Here is an 18,623-nt window from a genome sequence, read left to right as displayed (position 1 = left end):
AAATCAGAGAGGTGCAAGGAGATACTTCTTCCAGGGGAGCTGAGATTTCTGGGAACCCAAGAGATAATGAAATGAGAGCTGAAAGAAGCACCAGATCTCTATAGAACTTATTTTTGCAGCAGCTAAAAGGAAAAGCAACTTTTAAAAATCCCCCTTTAGGGACTGACAGCACTAAATCAGTTCAAATGAAAACAGGAGTTTTAGTGTATCTGAAGAAAACACGAACATTCTAAAATAACTGAAACGTATTTAAATATTTCCCATTCACAGTCATTAATTAGCATTACATTACCAAATTAATTTCTCTGAATGAAAACCTATTTTCCAGTCTTTTTCCTTTACTAAGAGTGAGAGTTTTATATTGTATAGTTTTGTTTCCTAACAGTGCCATAAGATACACTGTAGAGTGATATTTTGTTGTAATCTAACAAATAAAGGTTGTCTGAGGATCAGAGTGCAGAGGTAAATTACCAGTTGTCATAGAGGCCAGGCAGTGGTGGACATACTTTTAATCCCAGCATTCAGGAGACAGAGGCAAACAGATCTCTGTGAGTCCAAGGCCACCCTGGGCTACATGAGATTGAATCTGTCTAAAAGAGAAACAGCTCACACACAAAGGTGACATCAGTACCTTAGGATAATATGCCTTTAATTCTAGCACTTAGGAGGTGGAGACAGGAGTGATGGCTGGGCAGAGAGAGGAATATAAGGTGGGAGGAGACAGGAGCCCAGCAGTCTGAGAATTCATAAAGACAGAATCACCCCTTGTAGTCTGAGGATTTGGTAGCGGTAAGTGTCTCTGTAGTGGATTAGGACTGCTTCTCTGATCTCTCAGCTTTCACCCCCTAACATCTGAGCTTGGGTTTTTGTGATTATGAACATTTAGAATTCGTGCTACAGCACTGTTGTCCCAGACCTTCAGTGGGAGTTTTGTGTTGCTACCAAGAGCCAAGTGCTCATGTTGTCCTGAGAGGATCCTTTCAGCGGATGTGTGGCAAGCCTTGTTTTCTGTTGTGTGTGGAAGTCCCGGTTCCTAAACCCACTGACTTACGTTTCACTGTGTAAAACACAGAATCAGCTTTTTTCCCACCCCACTATTTCTTTTTTTTTAATATTTATTTACTTATTTATTTATTATGTATACAATATTCTTTCTATGTATATGCCTGCCAGAAGAGGGCACCAGACCTCATTACAGATGGTTGTGAGCCACCATGTGGTTGCTGGGAATTGAACTCAGGACCTTTGGAAGAGCAGGCAATGCTCTTAACCGCTGAGCCATCTCTCCAGCCCTATTTCTTTAATCTAAGTAACAAATATGTATTAAAAAAGAATTAAGAATAAGTCAAATATTACGAATACATCTGATCTGAAAAATTATAAATGGAACCAACAAAACAAACTATAAAAGCCCTATGAAAATTCTGTCATTCAAACCATAGCAAGCAAGGTAGGACCTGGCTTGGAGTATGGTGATAAGGCTTCCAGTTCACCTGCAAGCCTATGTTCATCCTCACTCAGGTATTTGGATATGATCAGTAAGGAACTGGAACAACTAGAGCGCACAGCGGAAGAGCAGCGCCTTCTCCGCATGGACAGGGAAGAGAGACGGCAGCGGGAGTATACAAGAAAAAAACTCAATCTCCGGAGAAAAATCGAAGAGGTAAGACGTGACTGTAAGTGTTGTTAGGGGAAAATACACAGTTTTTCCATTTGCAAATAAACTTAACGGTAGAGGCAGATACCACAAACGGCATAAAGAACGATTATTTTTAAAGATCAATGTAAAAAAGTTACTACGCATTGTTTCCCTTTACATTTACTTCAGTGTGCATAGGAAATAATTTTTAAATTGCCTTTGGTAAAAATGAACCATGGCCAATTTTCATTTGAAATTTAAAATTATTCATTTGTGTGTGCACACCGCATAATGCAGTGAAGAAGTCCAGACAGCTTATGGGAGTCAGTTCTTTCCTCTGCTACGAGGGCCCTGGGAATCGCACTCAGGTGAACAGGATTGGCCGCTGACAGCTGGCGCCCGGCCTCGTGCTGGCTGTCTTAGCCCATTCGAAAAGCGCTGAATGGCTTTCATACATCTGTCCCCAGAAGTGTTGGGCCCTTGACTTGCCAGGTTTTTTTTTCTTGGTGGTGGACAAAGCGCACCTGCCGTGAAAACAAAATGCCCTCTCCCCTCCACGGTAATTCTGTGGCCTCTAGGAATGGAAGACAAAGGAGATGCTGCTGCTCACGAAGATTGGAGAAGATGTCAAGAGAGAGCAGCGGGTAGAGGAACAAAGGCGCAGGAGCCGAGAAGAGAGCGACAGAAAGGTAATGTGAGCTTTGAGGGCTTTCTTGGGATGTTTGAAAAGGAGCTTGGATTTCAGAGTAAATATTTGAATGACAAATTATTCAAAAACTATATATTCTGCAAAACTAAATGTTAAAAACTTAAGAACCAAAAACCCGGGTGTTGCTGTGCGGCGAAGCCTATTTATGAACTCCAGGAAAGCTGCCGACTTGAGCCCACTGCGAGGCTGGCCTTGTGCCCACTGCAGCAGCCACTGTATCACTGAAAAAACAGCAGCAAGTAGAACCCTTTACCAGATTACTGTTAAGTACACACACACACACACACACACACACACACACACACAATGCTCTTGTGAATGTGCATTTAATCCTAAATTATATCTTTTTTAAAAAGATTTATTTATTTTTAGTTTATGTATAAGTTTAACAGCATATATGTATGCGCACTACATGCTTGCATATACAGGGGCCAGAAGAGGGAGTCCAGTACCCAGGAACTTGAATTCCATATGGTTGTGTGGGTGCTGGAAACTGAGCACAGATTCTCTGGAAGTGCTCCTAACACCCAAGTCCCCTCCTGCTTTTGATTTTATATCCTATGGGTTAGTTTGTAGGTGGCTTCTTTGTTTAATAAAGCACACGAAATGATCTTTCATGTTAATAAATGTACATCTAAAATTCTAAATTTGGGGTAAACTATTCTTGACAAATTTAGGTGTAAATTTTACAAAGTTTGATTTGTGTTGCAATATATCATTATACTTAAAACTTCACAAAATATTGGGAATTGAAGTAGCTGTTTTATTTTTCTATAAAAATATCATAAATTGAAGTTTTTACTTAATTTTCCATTCTGCTTCTTGCATGTGTATCTTAGGCTTGTTCGAGATTCACTAATGATGTGAATAGTAGGCTTGTCTTACTTAATATAATCTGCATATTAACACCTTATCTTCAGTGTTTCAACAGCTCTGTACACACCTAAAGATAGCACACACACACAAAATAGTTAATCGCAGTAGGTTTTAATAATAGAATAGTACGAGGCACAGCAGCTTCCCTTGCCATGCATCTCAAAAGTAAAACATTACTTTTACTAGAATTAGCTTTGAGGTTCTCTGTGTCTCTTATACTTTTCATAAGCCTTAAAATTTTTTACTAAGCCAGGCTTTGTGGCACACGCCTTTAATCCCAGCACTTGTGAAGCAGAGGCAGGCAGATCTCTGTGAGTTCAAGGCCAGTCTGGTCTGCAAAGTGAGTTCCAGGACAGCTAGAACTGTTACACAAAGAAACCCTGTCTTGAAAAACAAAACAAAAAATTTATTACTCGATCACCAAAAGTTTTATCATAAAGGAATGTTGGTGGTTTGTCAAATATTTTCTTTGGTGATTTTGTGGAATTGCTGTTTATGGTTCTTTGGTGTGTATAAAATAAAAATGTTAAACAGTCATTAAATCAATTCATTTGGCCAAATTTTACTGTAAGTTTTATGATATATAGTTTGATACAAATTGCCAGAAATTTGTGTAGAATTTTGCAGAAGAAATTTTAGGTTTATTTTTGATCTCATGTAGTTTCTTTGTCTGGATCTGGTATTGGTGCAGCACAATATCATTCAGCTAGCTTGTAACCCAGACTGGGTTTCTCCTGAAACTCTGAGTTCACCATTTGTAGCAATTTTGGAGTTTTTTTAGGCACCAATTGTAAAATATTTGTTCTATCTCATATTAGTTACCTTTCTCTCTGTGGTCAAATACCCAACAAGCAGTGACTTAAGGAAGGGAGAGTCTATGATGGCTTTCAGTTTGAGAGGATACAGTCTCTCTGTATCTTAGGGAAATAATGCAGGATCAGAACAGCTGGTCACTGTGCATCTGCTTTGGAAGCTCAGGAAAAAAATGAATGTCTGTGCTCACCTCAGCTTTCTCCTTTTTCTTCTGAGGTTCCAGAACCTAGAATAGTACCACCCACATTTAGGGTGTATCCGTTCTTCTCAGTAAACAACCATGCAGACCCACAGTGTGGTAAATATTCACGGTGATCCTCAATCCCGACAAGTTTGCAGTGAAGATCAACTGCACACAAATTACATGCTTTCCTCTTGCCAGAACCTTAACTACTTCAAACGGTGTCTATCTTCCTGAAAGTCTGAGTGTTCTCCCTTCCAGGGCTTCCTCTAAGATCCTTTACATCATGGAATTCATACAAAATGCACCTATACTGGGTGCACTGAAATTTTCAACTTGAAGTCTAAGTTCATCTTTCCTAAGTTAATTATAACTGAATAATATATTTTTATAGGTCACGTGGCCCTGTCTCTTTACAGGCCTAACATTCTGCCACTTGATGCGTTATATTGACTTCTTGTGTTCATTCTTTCTATAACTTTGGAAATAATTTTGATTAATCAAACTTTTTACGATTTGCCAGCTGAGGCTAGTGTTACTGTTTATTGGAACTAGGTATTGCCTATAATTGAAGCAAGGGCCATTTTAGTATTCTAGCCAGTATGACTCATGAAGCCTTTATAATGGGGCTTGTAAAAATGCATATAATTTTCATCTTTATGGAAATGCAAGGCTGTCTCCTCTCTTAGCCCTCAGGATGTTCTTTTATGTTCTCTTGTGTACTTCTTTATGTGCACTGATCCTTTTTCTTACAGAATGCGGAATAAGATGTCTAGGGCTCTCTCTGTGTATCTAGCACTCTTCTGACTTGTGCATGGTCAACAGTATCCCAGAGAGTCACAACGAAAAGTTACATTTCTAAAACTGCAATCATTCTTCTAAAGTATTCAGTGAGGTAAACTGTACCTACCTAAGCGTGCAATCAGAAATAGAAATGGATTCCTTACTTCTCTCTAAATACTCTAAATTTACAAGTCACAAGACAGAAATAAGTGTTTATTTCAACTATACGATATGGTTTAAATATTTGTTTGGAACTTAAAAATGTCAAATTAATACTCACCAGTATATTTTCTTTACTATTTTAGAAACAAGCAATGCTAGAGAAAAAAATGGCCTATCATTTACAAAAAATGCAGGATACTGGCTTAAAAGATGACGTGGGAAGAAATGTGTTTGAATATAAAGGACAGAATGGAGCTCCTTATGAATGTGAGAATACTGTGCCACCAAGTCGATCAGTGTAACATGTAATATCTTACATACTTGTGCTCCCTACCCACTTTATACAGGGTCCTAAACTAATGATTTCCACACTACTATTCTAGTTGAAAAGATCACACACACACACGCACACACGCACGCACACACACACACACACACACACACGCATACACCAAGACTAAAATAATGTTATCAACTGGTTCAAGTGACAAATTTGATTGCCCTTCAATTTTTACACCAATTTCCTTATTCTTAGTATAATGTATATTTTACTACTAACACATTAAAACTAATGTGTAAGGTAATTATTTATATACATTAACATTGTGTTTTGGTATGTTGTCAACTAGTAAGAATAGAAAACACCTGGTGAACTAAGAAGATAAAGAAGGAGAAAGGTGGTAGAAAAAAGCAGGGAAACATAGACTAGAATGGAGGAAGGTGTAAAAGTAGCAGAGCGTGACTGAGTGTGGCCAATTCACATCAGGGCATTTTGGGTGTGACACCAAGGGATCACAATGAAATGATCCGTATCAGTTGTTGGTTAGCACAGCAGGAGGTTTTTTAAACGTTCTAGGAATGCACACTATTGAGAGCACGTGGCCGTCAGCCTTTTTTCTCATCAGCCCCACCTGTAGTTCAGCTCCTCCCTGTACTGTTACCTTATTAACTGCTCTTAACTGGAGTCTGCCTTACCTTCCTCCACACATATTCTGTAACTGTTTAATTATGATAATTTCAACTGCTGATCCCGAGCTTTTTCCTATAAATTCACTTTAAAGGGTATGCAACCATCACCCCATGGAGTCCAGTCTTAATTTAAAGTTCTAGGTTTTAGTTTGCACTATTTTCTGAAGATGACACTGTCCTCTCCTGGTGCCACGTCCAGGCTCTGGAGCCAGACTGTACTGACCAACACCTCCTCTAACTCCTCCTTTATAATTTTCAAGACCTGTAAATGGTTTTGGCAAGTAAACATGTCACAAATACTATCACCATCTAAAACGTAACATAGCACACTAAACAACTATGAAAACCTAAAAATTCTAGGACAGAGTAAGGTTTTATTTATAGTTCTGTCAAATCGGAGTACTGACCTTTGTAAGCAGATTAAATTCCCCATTTTTGCCTCTCTATGTTCATTGTCTCGGCCCTACTATTACTAGTCTCCATTTCTCTCTAATCCTTCACACGCAATTTATATCCAATCAAGTATTTCTAGATAACCTTAAATTGTATGAACCCTTTTCTTTAAGTCACTGGAAGCTTGCAATACTCTAGATATCTACAGATTTCTAATAATTTCAATCACTATAATACTAAACTTCTATTTTTGTCATAAAATTTTGAGAAAAATATATCTACTAATTAGTTCACTAGATGAATTAATCCAGTCAATTTGCTTTTTTCAAGGATTGGTGCAGCCCTATGCTTCAGATTAGAAATCACTTGAGCAGCTTTGTACATCCAGATATCTCTTCCTCATGCAACTGGGAAATAGTGTGAACTGTCCACTTTTTCACGCATTTAAAAAAATTTTCCTTTTCTGTGTGTTTTATTCTGTATGCACATGTGTGTAGCATGTGCATAGCTGTTATCTCTGAAGGTCAGAAGAGGGCAGGAGACCAGACCTTTGGAGCTGCTTGGTTGTGAGCAATCAGAACCAAACCCAGATCGTCTACAAGAGCAAAAGTTGCTCATAACTTCTGAACCATCTCTTCTGGTCCCTATATACACAGCCACATATTTTTGCTTTTACTCATCTCAAAGTCAAATTCAAGAATCTCAGAATCATTGTGGGCTGATAAATCTTCATCAGTGTCATTATGTTGACCTGTACTCTTTACAGAAATTCGGGGTTAGGTGTAGCTTTCCTTCTTTCCAAAATAAAAATAGTCTCTCCAAGTATGCCTTTTAAGTTAAAGACATAATATCTCAGAAATAATCACCTCTTTCCATTTTCCATTTCTCCATCTTCTCCTCTCTGTCCCCCAAATACCACATACAGATTAACAAGGACTTACTTCCTCTTGATCACAAGAGGATATTTGGTCTTGGGTAATTCTATTATCACCACTAATAATGTCTTATTATGTTTTTAAGCTTCTATGAAGAAGAGAAAGAAGCATTTTGATGACATAAAAGTAGTTTATCCTGATGGTGAAGATAGGCCATATAAAGGAACGTCAGGTAATGAATATTTTAATAAATACTCAATAAGCAGCACTCCTCCATGCCTTCTGCTTCAATTCCTGCCTTGACTTCCCTTCCTGAGAGACTATAGTTGTAAGATGAAATGCATTCTTTATTCCCAAAGCTGCTTTTGGTCAAGTTTTTTATTATAGCAGAAGAAACTTAAGATAACAAAAATAACACAATACTGCCACAAGAAAAGAACATGTAGAATAATGGAATAAAACAGAATATCTTATAAGCCGACACTACCAAATACCCACTGATTTTTGACAGAGTTCTTAAAAGTCTGAACTGGAGAATACGATGCTGAGTTCAGCAAATGGATCTGGGAAAGCCGAATATCTACAAGTGGAAAAATAAACCAGATGCCTAAATCTTGCCTTATATAAAATTCAGTTCCATGTATATCAAACAAACACAACTGCTAGATAAAAAACTGTTAGTTAAAATATTAAAGACCTAGGCATACGCAAGAACTACCAAATGTGATTGCACAGAATTAAATGACTTCACTTGACATATGTTTTAGACAATAGAATGATTAAATGGAGGACTGAACAGAGTAAAATCTTTTCTAACTACACGTATAATCTTGGGTTAGCATTTGGAATAAATACATTCATACACACACACACACACACACACACACAAAGAAAACAGGAAATCAACCAATCCAACTTGTAAGTAAACTAATGAATAGACACTTCAAAAGATGAGGTATAAATGGCCACCAAACTGAAGAAATAAATCAACATCATTAGAAAAATGCGAGCCGAAACACCTGGCGAGATGGAAATCAAAACACTGACATTCTTTTCCACTCCAGACTAAATTGCAGTCATTAAAAAACAAATAAAAACACATGCTAATGAGGGTGTAGATTTCAAAAAGTGAAGGAAATCTGTCTCTCCGTGCTGGTGGGAACATAAATCAGTCTAATCACTTTGAAAATCTGTATGAATTTTCCTAAAAACTTAAAAACAGATCTACCACGTAATCTAGCTAAATCATTTTTGGGTATTCCCACTAAAAACTCAAACAAATGATACAGAGACCTGCACATCAATGTTTATTTCAGTACTGTTCAAAATAAATCATAAGATGAAGATTGGTGTCCTTCAAAAAAGAATAAAGAAAGTATGGTGTGTTTGCACAGCAGAATTATGTTTAATCAAAAATGTGGTAATGTAAAACAACGAGAGCAAGCCAATGTTTGAAAGTTTGTGCAAATTTAATTTCCCTTAGAAATTTGCTTCAATCTATGAAGTCACTTAAACTCAAGAAATAATTTGTGTCTGGTACATTTTTGCAGAAAATGTTTTTAGAGTCATTAATTTATTTATTTGTTTGACAGTAATTTACTCACATTTTAATTATTCATAAGTAGGAGTTGATATGTAAGTTTTCAAGAGCATTGTCTTTGATGTCAATTTTCATATCATCCCTCTTGTATTGTACTTCTTTCTTAATCATTTGGCAATTATCTGTAATCTCTGCTGTGCCGATTGATGTCTTCTCCTTTTCCTGCTCAGGCTTGTTTTCATTTTTACTGAGTTTAGAGCCGCCTGTTTGGATCATTAGTTTTTGCGTTTTTTTTTACTATGTCTTTAAATGAATTATTTTCTCTGCTTATTAAGTATTGATAGAAATATGTGAAAGAAAAGTACTTATGACCCACTGGTGACAGATACTATAATAGGGTGATCACTTTGATAAAGTTTTTAAGGTTACTTAAGTTATAATTACCATATAGCCCAGGTAGTTTTTATGATAAAGATTTATTCAATTTAACTGAAATAGATACAGAGACAAATCAATAGTTTTATAGATCAATATATCATATTGATCTATGTTAGATATATATGTATAAAAATTCACAGTTCTTACCCCAAAACAAAAGCAAAGGAGAAGTGTACACACTGTATCATTTAATTCATGCAAAATTTCAGAAAACACAAAATAATATTGAGTTATACATCAGTACTCTTAAAGATGGAAAGATGGATTAATGACAACCATCGCGGGGAACATTTATATGAGGAATCCCAATATACTATATCACTGATTGAATGATACTTTCAGTTGTCTGTGTCTCTTTTAGAAGTATTGTTGCTCAATAATATTTAAAATTTAAATAACTACTTTAAGGAAATAGTTTGTTGCGCTTAACAGCATGTTCAAAATCAAAGGATTTCTCCTCATTTACTCCCAGGGCAAACGTCCACTGTTGTTAATCAGTCTCAGAGTAGTACGAAGAATGTCATGAAAATGTCAGGATCCTCAGTTGCTTACCAGCCAGAGGTACAGAACAGCAATTTAGAACAAAAGGTAAAAATGTTTCAATGATGTGGTTAGTGTTACTTCCTCTGCTTAAGTTCCATTTACACATGTGACCTCTTTTACTAACCTGGCGTTATTAGGGGAAATGAATTCTTGCAAGAAAAAGGGTTCCACTCCCTGGGCAATGAAGTGTCAGCTTAGCTATCTTACTCATGTACTGTGAAATTTATCAGAAGCAAATCCACAGCCCGTTATCAACAGTGATGATAATATACTATTTATTTATTTATTTATTTATTTATTTATTTATTTATTTATTTATTTATTTATATAATACTGCTATTTGTTGGTAGTCTAAGAAATGTATGCTCATGTAGACCAAGCACTGGGATAAGCTAAAACATGGAAAAATAAGAAAATTGTTTTAATTTTCTTATTGAATTGAATGCAAATTGAGTCAATTATATGCAAAGGTGAGTGAGGCAGCACCCTTCTTGAGGACACATTATCCAGGGAGTCATAAAGAAAGTATTGACTTCATCCGGAGTGACTAATTTTTATTCTGGTCCTAATGAGTATTTTAAATAAGCATTTTATAGTGTTGCAGGATGTTTGAAATGGTAGTATAGCTCCCTGTATCCTGTTGAATGACTAAGTTTTGGAATTATCCATTGAACGTCTCACTGTGCCTTTAAATAAAGTACAAACTGGAAGAGGAGTAAGGTGTATATTGCTAGAAATTGAACTCAATATTGAACTAGATTTGAGACAGCAAAAAGTATCCTGGGAAGTCAGTGATAGGCACTGTGTCTGGTACACTTCTGATGGCAAACTTAGAGCAGAAAGAGGAGAAAGCATCTGCATTAATTTGATTTTCTGATAGAAGATAAAAAGGTCTTCCTGAAGTACTGTTACTTATATTTTTTATTTAATGTTTTATCATATAGAGAAATGGAATGACGAAAAAAACAAGTGATGAAAGAGGTAAGATTTTGAACTGTACTTCTCATTCTGTTTTTAAGTATATAATTATACTCCATTGTATGGTTTTAAAAGTGTTTTACCTAATTTTAAAAGGAATGATTAGTTTGACTTTTTTATTTTTGAAGTAGCCTTCCTCCAATCACTTCTTTCTCTTTTTAGTTTACTACACATCTTGCTGAAAAAAAAATCTTTCTCTCTGTCCCATTTCTCTTCTGAACAGGTGGCTGCTGCCTCTTCTCCCTCTTCTCTCTCTCTCTCTCTCTCTCTCTCTCTCTCTCTCTCTCTCTCTCTCTCTCCCTCTCTCTCCCTTCCCCTCCCTCCCTCCCTCCCTCCCTCCCTCCCTCCCTCCCTCCCTCCCTCCCTCCCTCCCTCCCTCTTTCCCTCCTCCTCTCCTTCACCCCCTTCCCTTTCGCAATCCACTAAATAAACTCAAGGCTCAAACTATCAGAAAAAAAGAAAAAAATCTTCTTAAAACAGCTTTTTGTCACGTTGCTTTTTGCCTAAAATCAAAGTTGTCATTGCAGACTGAATACAATTATAACAGTCCATTTTGTCAATGGGCCTTGTTTGTTTCATTAGAGTAAGCTCTTTCACTCATCACAAGATAAGTATTTCAGACTTTTTCTTTGGAAGCATTTGGGAAGAAGTGACATCTCGAAAGATATTATCCTTGGAGAAGTTAGCTTATAACTTAAACAGATTGCTGACTGTGATTATTCTGGTGAGGGTGGTGGTTTAGTGGGAAGAATGTTAGAGCAAGCCTGCAAATTATGATTCTCCTTTGGCACTACAGTGCTTTCATTTTTTAAAACTATTTCTTATCTCTCCAGTCCCTTTAAACACATCAGCCAGAAATTCAGTTATTTCAGCTCAAAATTCACCCACAAAGACTACTAGACTTTCACACGCATCTTTGGGGCCTCAAAAAGAAGAGGTATGTAACATTTAATTTACTCTAGATTGAATCAGAATAAATGAGATACCTTATGGTCATTTTAATATATGAAAATGTCACTCTTTAACCTTACAGTAAAACTTAATCCATGAACTTTATCATACAATTGTAAGAATGTAATAACCCATCATCAGGGTGGTACCTACACATAACCCTCAGAGGACTCAGGTGAGCTTCTTGGACACCGATTTATCGTTTTTCATCAGTAATCAGATAATCTGCACATAAAAAGTTATCACTGGGACCCAAATGTATAGCCATTACATATGAAATGAACATTATTTATAAATTGTCAACCTATTATCTTAGGAATAAAATCAATACCCGCCGTCCCAAAATTATCATGGTGTTAATTTATTATGCTAAGGAGTTTACATGGTTTTCAAATATTTTGATAGAAGATATTTAATAGATTATCTCCTAATGAATTATTCTTATTAAAGAAGAAAAAGACATAATTTTATGTGACCCATAATGCAGAAGAGTTGACATCAAATAATGCAGAATAAAAATGCAGAATATCTAAAATGTGTCATGCTCACCATGGTATGCCTCTGAGATACATTTTATTATAAAGAAATATTTGCATAGTTAGTTCACTAATCTGTGGTGTCACTAGCTTTGTCAAATTACTATCAGGAAAAATTTTAACTGTTGGAATAGCCATATTGTTTATCATACTTTAAAGCATCTAACTTTAATAAATCGAGAAGACCTGCTAAAACAGCATCTTAAAACATACTGTAGCCACACTTTGTTTCTTCCATTTTCACAACATTACAAGGAAAAAGAGGCCAAAAAGGACGTGTCAAGTTTGTTCATGCGATTGTAAGTAAAAATCGGCATGATAATATACAGTGCTGATTGATTATTGCAATACTCCAGGCTGCACAATGAGAACACTTGGTTACACACAAGGAAACAGTTCACCTCACTACACAGACACAGTATGTCTGAACGGTGTTATCCACCTTTCTGAGCATCGCCTGCTCTGCTCACTTTCCGTGCTGCTCACAGATACCAAACTTAACTGTTCTACAGCACTCAGGGCAAAACCCAAAATCCACCAGATAGTTTTTTATTGCTTGCTTTCACGTTTCAAATATTGAAAAATGGAGATGCTTATTGTCATTTTTTTTTCTGCAAGCAGGTATAGTGCCCAGAAAGGTACAGAAACTCACAGTCACTCATGGAGGGTACATGCTCTCTTTTTCAGCATCACTGAACTGCTATACTACTTCTTATTAAATTAACTACTTTGCCTTCTTGATGTGTTAATTTAGGGTTACCAGAAAATGCTATATTGTAAGAAAGAGGTACCATAGCAGGGACAGAGAACCTTCCTCTTATATAAGACCATATAAGTCTTCAGTTTCCATTCCTAATGCCAATTCCATCCACATCTAATTTCATTAAATTTTCTAATGATACTGTATTTGACATGAATAAAGTATATGCTGAGAATCAAAGTTAGGAAATCATCATCTGTGTGAGTTATAGTATTTTGGACATCTTTTATTATATTAATTTTAATTCTATAAATAATAGGTATAAAATAAGCACAAAATAAATATTTCTTACAAATGGAAATTTGTGAGAAACTTAACAATATTAATTTAAATTTAAACATAGAAATGTAAGTTGGTGATAAAAATTTGGAGAAATCTCTTGTTGCTGTTTATGTAGAAGGAGATGCAACAGGACTGGAATGGAAGACCAAGCAAAAGATCAAGTTACGTTGCTGAGCCAGGTAAGCATCAGCTGGAAATCATGCAGCTGTTAAAACAGTCTTCCACCAGCCGCTTGCTATACAGTTCCACATTCTCTGCCAGTTAACGTCTGAATGCAGTGATTTCTGCTCAGTCTTGTACAGTGAACTGAACATAGATGGAAAAGGTAGTCGGGACTGTTTCTTAGAGCTTTGACCCTGTAATGGAAGAAACATTTAGACACACACAAACCAAGTTTGTAAATACAATAAAGAGTGTGCATAAAACTACATCATGTATGAGGAGAATGGGTAGGAATATTATTTGAGGCATGAGGAAAGAGTTTTCTGATTCTGATTATTTATTTTTGAGGTTTTGCTACAATAACATCCTTTCCCCTTTTCTTTCTTCCCTCCAAACCCTGCCATATATCCTGACTTCTTCTTATTAATAAATTATATATATATATAATTAATGTACATTTATATACATATATATTCCTAAATGCTTAAGTACAATATGCTTATTCTGGATGATGTTACTTGTATGTTTGTTTTCAGGGCTGAGCAATTGACATGCTCATACCTGAGTCCCAGAGGAAGACTCTTTCTTCTGCTGTCAACATTCATTAGTTACCCAAAGTTCTTTGTGTAGGGTTGAAACTACCTGGACGTCCCACCTTCTACTGTAGAATGTCTATTAATTTGTCTGTGTTTTGCTAACATCCAGGAAGTGATTTTGGTGAGAGTTTACAGGTGTCATTTCTGAGTTTTCTAGGAAGCACAGTGGCAAAGCACACTCCCTGTTTCGGTACATCCTCTGTTTTCTGTCCTCTCTTTCTCAATGTTCCAAAAGCCTTCAAAGGTTTCATGTGTTTTAATTTCATGTGGGTTTTAATGGGATATTTCTCAGGATCACATCAAAATTGAGACAACATTTTCTAACATTTTATGGTTATATTTTAATGTCTTTTTCACTTGTCTAGTAGTTTGTCTTTTCCTATCTTCCAGACGTTGAGGCATTGTTTACAAATAAAATTTTATGAATTCACAATAACCTTCCTAATCATTTGAGACATATAAAGTTATTGATATACATATATATATATATAAACTGTGTACTAAGGCAGTCAATATATCTTTCACCTCAGTTACACTTGTGCATGTGTTTTGCATGTGTGCGTGGTTGGAACACAGAAGATATTCCTTCAATAAAATACTGCTAACAAAAATCACACTGCATAATGAATCCATAATATTTATTGGTTTTACAAAAGACAAAACTGTGACCAATATCACTTCATGTCCTTTTCCTTCAAGTCTGTCATATGAGTTTGATAGTCCATGTTCCACATGTAAAGGAGAACATGCGAGAGTTACATTTCAGCACCTTTGACTTACTTCATGTAACATAATGCTCTCCAGATTTGTGTGTTTCCCCTTTCTTTTGTTTTTCCTTCCAAGACACCCTTAAGCTTTTTACCCACCTGCTCTCTCCTGAAGATCCATCTTTCAGTGTACAGCAAAGTGTCCATAACAACATACTAACATATTAACAAATACACAAAGCTGAGTTATATACTGTTGATTTCAATACTTGTTGCTTCTATACACAACATGTGTAGTTTTATCCTGTGGTTCTTATGTAAACAATGCAGAATAACAACCATTTATAAATGCACTGTGCATTGTTTATTCTGTACTATTATAGAGCACAATGTGCAGGAGATAAGGATAGGCTATGTGAAAATCCTATGTTATTTTGTACCAAGGACCTGCAGATCCATGAACTTGATCTTTGTCCTCAAACCAATACCCTAATGATACCAAAGGATAACTCTACATACCAATGTTCTTTATCTACTCATCATCAATCAATCAATCTATCTATCTATTCTATCTATCTATCTATTCTATCTATCTATCTATCTATATATCTATCTATCTGTCTATCTATTCTTTGTATTATTACATTTTTGTTCCTATAACAAAATACCTAACCTGAAACAGGACCCAGTGTCTTAAAAAATTCTCTTGGCTTGAGAAATTGGCTCATTTAATCATTATTTGAGCCCATTCAGTAAAGTGATTTTCTGTGGTGATTACTGTTAATGAACACTCTTTCATGTTACGTGTGTGTGTGTGTGTGTGCGTGTGTGTGTGTGTGTGAGAGAGAGAGAGAGAGAGAGAGAGAGAGAGAGAGAGAGGAGAGAAAAAGAGATGGAGAGACAGAGGGGGGTTTCTTTTAATGAGGGATTCACACTGGCCTCGTATTTGAGCATACCAGGATAAGAAGGCTCTCTACAGAGTTCACGGGATCTGCTTTAGTCCATCTCCCCAGCACAGGTTTTAAAAGTACACGCCACTACATTTGACTTTTTTCTGTGCATTCATAATCTCAGCATCTTCTCCAAAACCATAAAATACATAATGACAAAGCCACACAAACTGAAAAAGGTATAGAATTTAATATACTTTATATATATGCTATTCACTATTTGAAAAAATTAAGAATTGCTAATTAAATTGATTTTGAAATATCTCTAAATATAAACACAAATTTTCTCTTGACAGTTAATTCTAAGACTTCTGTTTCCTGTTTATTTGCATAATTAGCATACACAAATCTACACATTTTATCCAGTAAAGCAGTGCAGATGTTCTGAAGAAAGACCTTGCCTACGTCTTTATTAGCCATAGACAGAAACAGAATCATATATGTTATATACAAAGTAACTCAGACATTTCAGTCGAACAAGGCAAATGACAAATTGATGAACAACTAATAAGGAAGCATAAACCAAATAGTATATTCCATGAATAGTTATTGCTGAAAATATTATGGTAAAACTATTATATTTTCAAGATACATGAGTTAGCTTGTAATTATAGGAACATGAATTTTTGGTTTTTTACATTTAATATACATTTCATTCGTAAAACTTTTTGTGTGTATGTCTTAGGGTGCACGAGCACGTTCAGGGTCCTGAAAAAATGAGAGGATGAAAACTGTGGGAGTTTCAAGCATCTGTAAGATGTTTGGCTTCTGGCAACAGAACATGGGTTCTCTGTGAGAGCAGTATGCGCTCTAACCCGATGATCCCTCTTTCCAGTCCCTATAAAGAACCGAATGTGAGCATGGTAGTGTGATTTCAAAATGCTAAAGAAGGATGTCTATTTATTTAGGTGAGTTGCAAGGAAAGATTTCAAAGGATTTACCACAGACTCAGCAGAACGTTTAAAAATAAGAAGTATAAATGCAAGGTTCTCCAAAGGAAATGACCAAGGCAACAACAGTCCAGAGGCTTTGGAAGGATATTACAGTAGAATATTAAATTTGACTCTGTCTATAGGCTATAGGATACACACAAAAGACTAGGCACTGAGAGGTGGTTAAGGAGTTCAGATTTTACAGTACATTGAACTCTGTGCTAAGAACTTTGGAAATTGTTGCGTAATATCCTGAAAGGCTTGTACACTAGTCAGTTACTAGTAAGAACAGGTTATTTGATGATGTTGTTGCCATTTTAAATGCTATTGAGGATGAATATAAATTATCATTTTCTTTTCTTGATGCTTAGGATCGCAGGGTGGTCCTCCACCCCCGGGTATTTTTTCTTCTCCTGTTTACTCAACTATGTAAGTATCCAAATTATTAACATAGAACTTTGCATTCATATTCTGGTAACTGCTCAAGTACATGACTACATGAAACCTTCCCCTTTTTGTAATCTACTTAGATTTACTGAAACCTCATTGCTTGAAAACTTGAAGAGTGAGCTTGAATTAGAGACAAAGTGAAGGCCATCCTCATTCCTCCTGTTCAGTCCTCTGTTCTCCGAACCCAGCATCTGTTCCCTTTACTTCAGGGTTTCTTTGGATTTCTTGCTCAAATATTTACCTATGACTTTTGAAACTATGGGCTTCTAAAACTGTTCATCATGGCATTTTGATTACTTGATCATCTTTCTCTTTCTTTAAAGTTTTGCAGTGTTCTCCAAAATAATACTGGCATTGGAAACTGCAATGTTTCAAGAAGAGATATTAAGCAATAAAGCTTTTCATTTCTCCAATATTGGGGAGCAGATATTTTGGCATGTTTTCAACTTGAAAAGAAGTAACTACTGTTTTAGAAACACTGTGATCATGTAAAAATGTTCATGTGGGGGTGCACATGTGCATGCAGGTGTGGGCAAGCGGAAGTCAACATCACCAGTTGTCTTTCTCTTCTCTTGATATGTTATTTTAATGAGGCAGAGTCTCTCTCCGCAGCTGACCCAGCTTTTATGTATGGTCTCAGGATCTGAATCCAGTGTTCATGCACAGCAAGCTCTTTGCAGACAGGACCGTTGGCCCAGAACCCAATGCTAAAATTTTAAAAAGAACTCAACAAATCAAATGAAGTATAGACTAAACTGCACACTTTACATACCTAGATTCTTATGCAAATGGACATACATTAGAAAATATCTCTGATGACAAATGATTTTTATGTTCGAACTAAGCTTTGTCGATGATGACTTTGAGCTTGAGGTTGATAGGCATCAATATGTAGAACTCAGTGCATGATCACAGAATACACAGCACGAGTTATAGTCAGAAAGAATGACTCTCACCCAGACAAGTAAAATGAGGAGGAAGGAAGCCCATCATGTGCACACAATGATTATTTGTATTTATGTGATATAGAAATGCTAGAGGAGGAACATTCTAACCTCCTTTACTGTCCGGTCAGACTCTATTCATCACAAGCACAAATTTACCTGTATATTATGAATATTATGGCTTTACCATGGGGACCCCACATTTGTTCCAATGTCAACTACCTTTCAGCTCCTACTTATTTGTTCTTTTAAGAAGTGTAATTGCAAAGGACTGCTGTTAGAAATGAAAATTTATAATATAGAAATGGATAATGTGTCGGCAGTGGGAGCAGCACTATAATAAATAAGCATCAGATGATTAAGTTTGAAATCCTCTGCCATATAGACAATGCTTAGAATCTGTATTAATTGTTTATTAAGGTAAATTTCAAAAGTTCAGGATATTACTATTATG

At 36.1% G+C, this 18,623-nt stretch overlaps 1 protein-coding gene across 1 annotated transcript in view; it reads left to right on the top strand.

Annotated features, from left to right (window-relative positions):
• Window positions 1-18,623, top strand: part of Fsip2 (fibrous sheath interacting protein 2) — a 66,689-nt gene that overhangs the window by 6,430 nt on the left and 41,636 nt on the right. Inside the window, exons 6-14 of the mRNA XM_075984384.1 lie at window positions 1,522-1,663; window positions 2,218-2,328; window positions 5,307-5,430; window positions 7,546-7,632; window positions 9,851-9,966; window positions 10,866-10,902; window positions 11,733-11,836; window positions 13,544-13,607; window positions 17,147-17,204. Coding sequence (XP_075840499.1) covers window positions 1,522-1,663; window positions 2,218-2,328; window positions 5,307-5,430; window positions 7,546-7,632; window positions 9,851-9,966; window positions 10,866-10,902; window positions 11,733-11,836; window positions 13,544-13,607; window positions 17,147-17,204 — 843 coding nt within the window. The remainder of the gene's footprint in view (window positions 1-1,521; window positions 1,664-2,217; window positions 2,329-5,306; window positions 5,431-7,545; window positions 7,633-9,850; window positions 9,967-10,865; window positions 10,903-11,732; window positions 11,837-13,543; window positions 13,608-17,146; window positions 17,205-18,623) is intronic.

This window comes from Microtus pennsylvanicus, chromosome 9, assembly GCF_037038515.1.
Source record: "Microtus pennsylvanicus isolate mMicPen1 chromosome 9, mMicPen1.hap1, whole genome shotgun sequence".
Taxonomy (NCBI): domain Eukaryota; kingdom Metazoa; phylum Chordata; class Mammalia; order Rodentia; family Cricetidae; genus Microtus; species Microtus pennsylvanicus.
The sequence above is the reverse complement of the archived record's forward strand: the minus strand, read 5'-3'. Positions and strand labels throughout refer to the sequence as shown.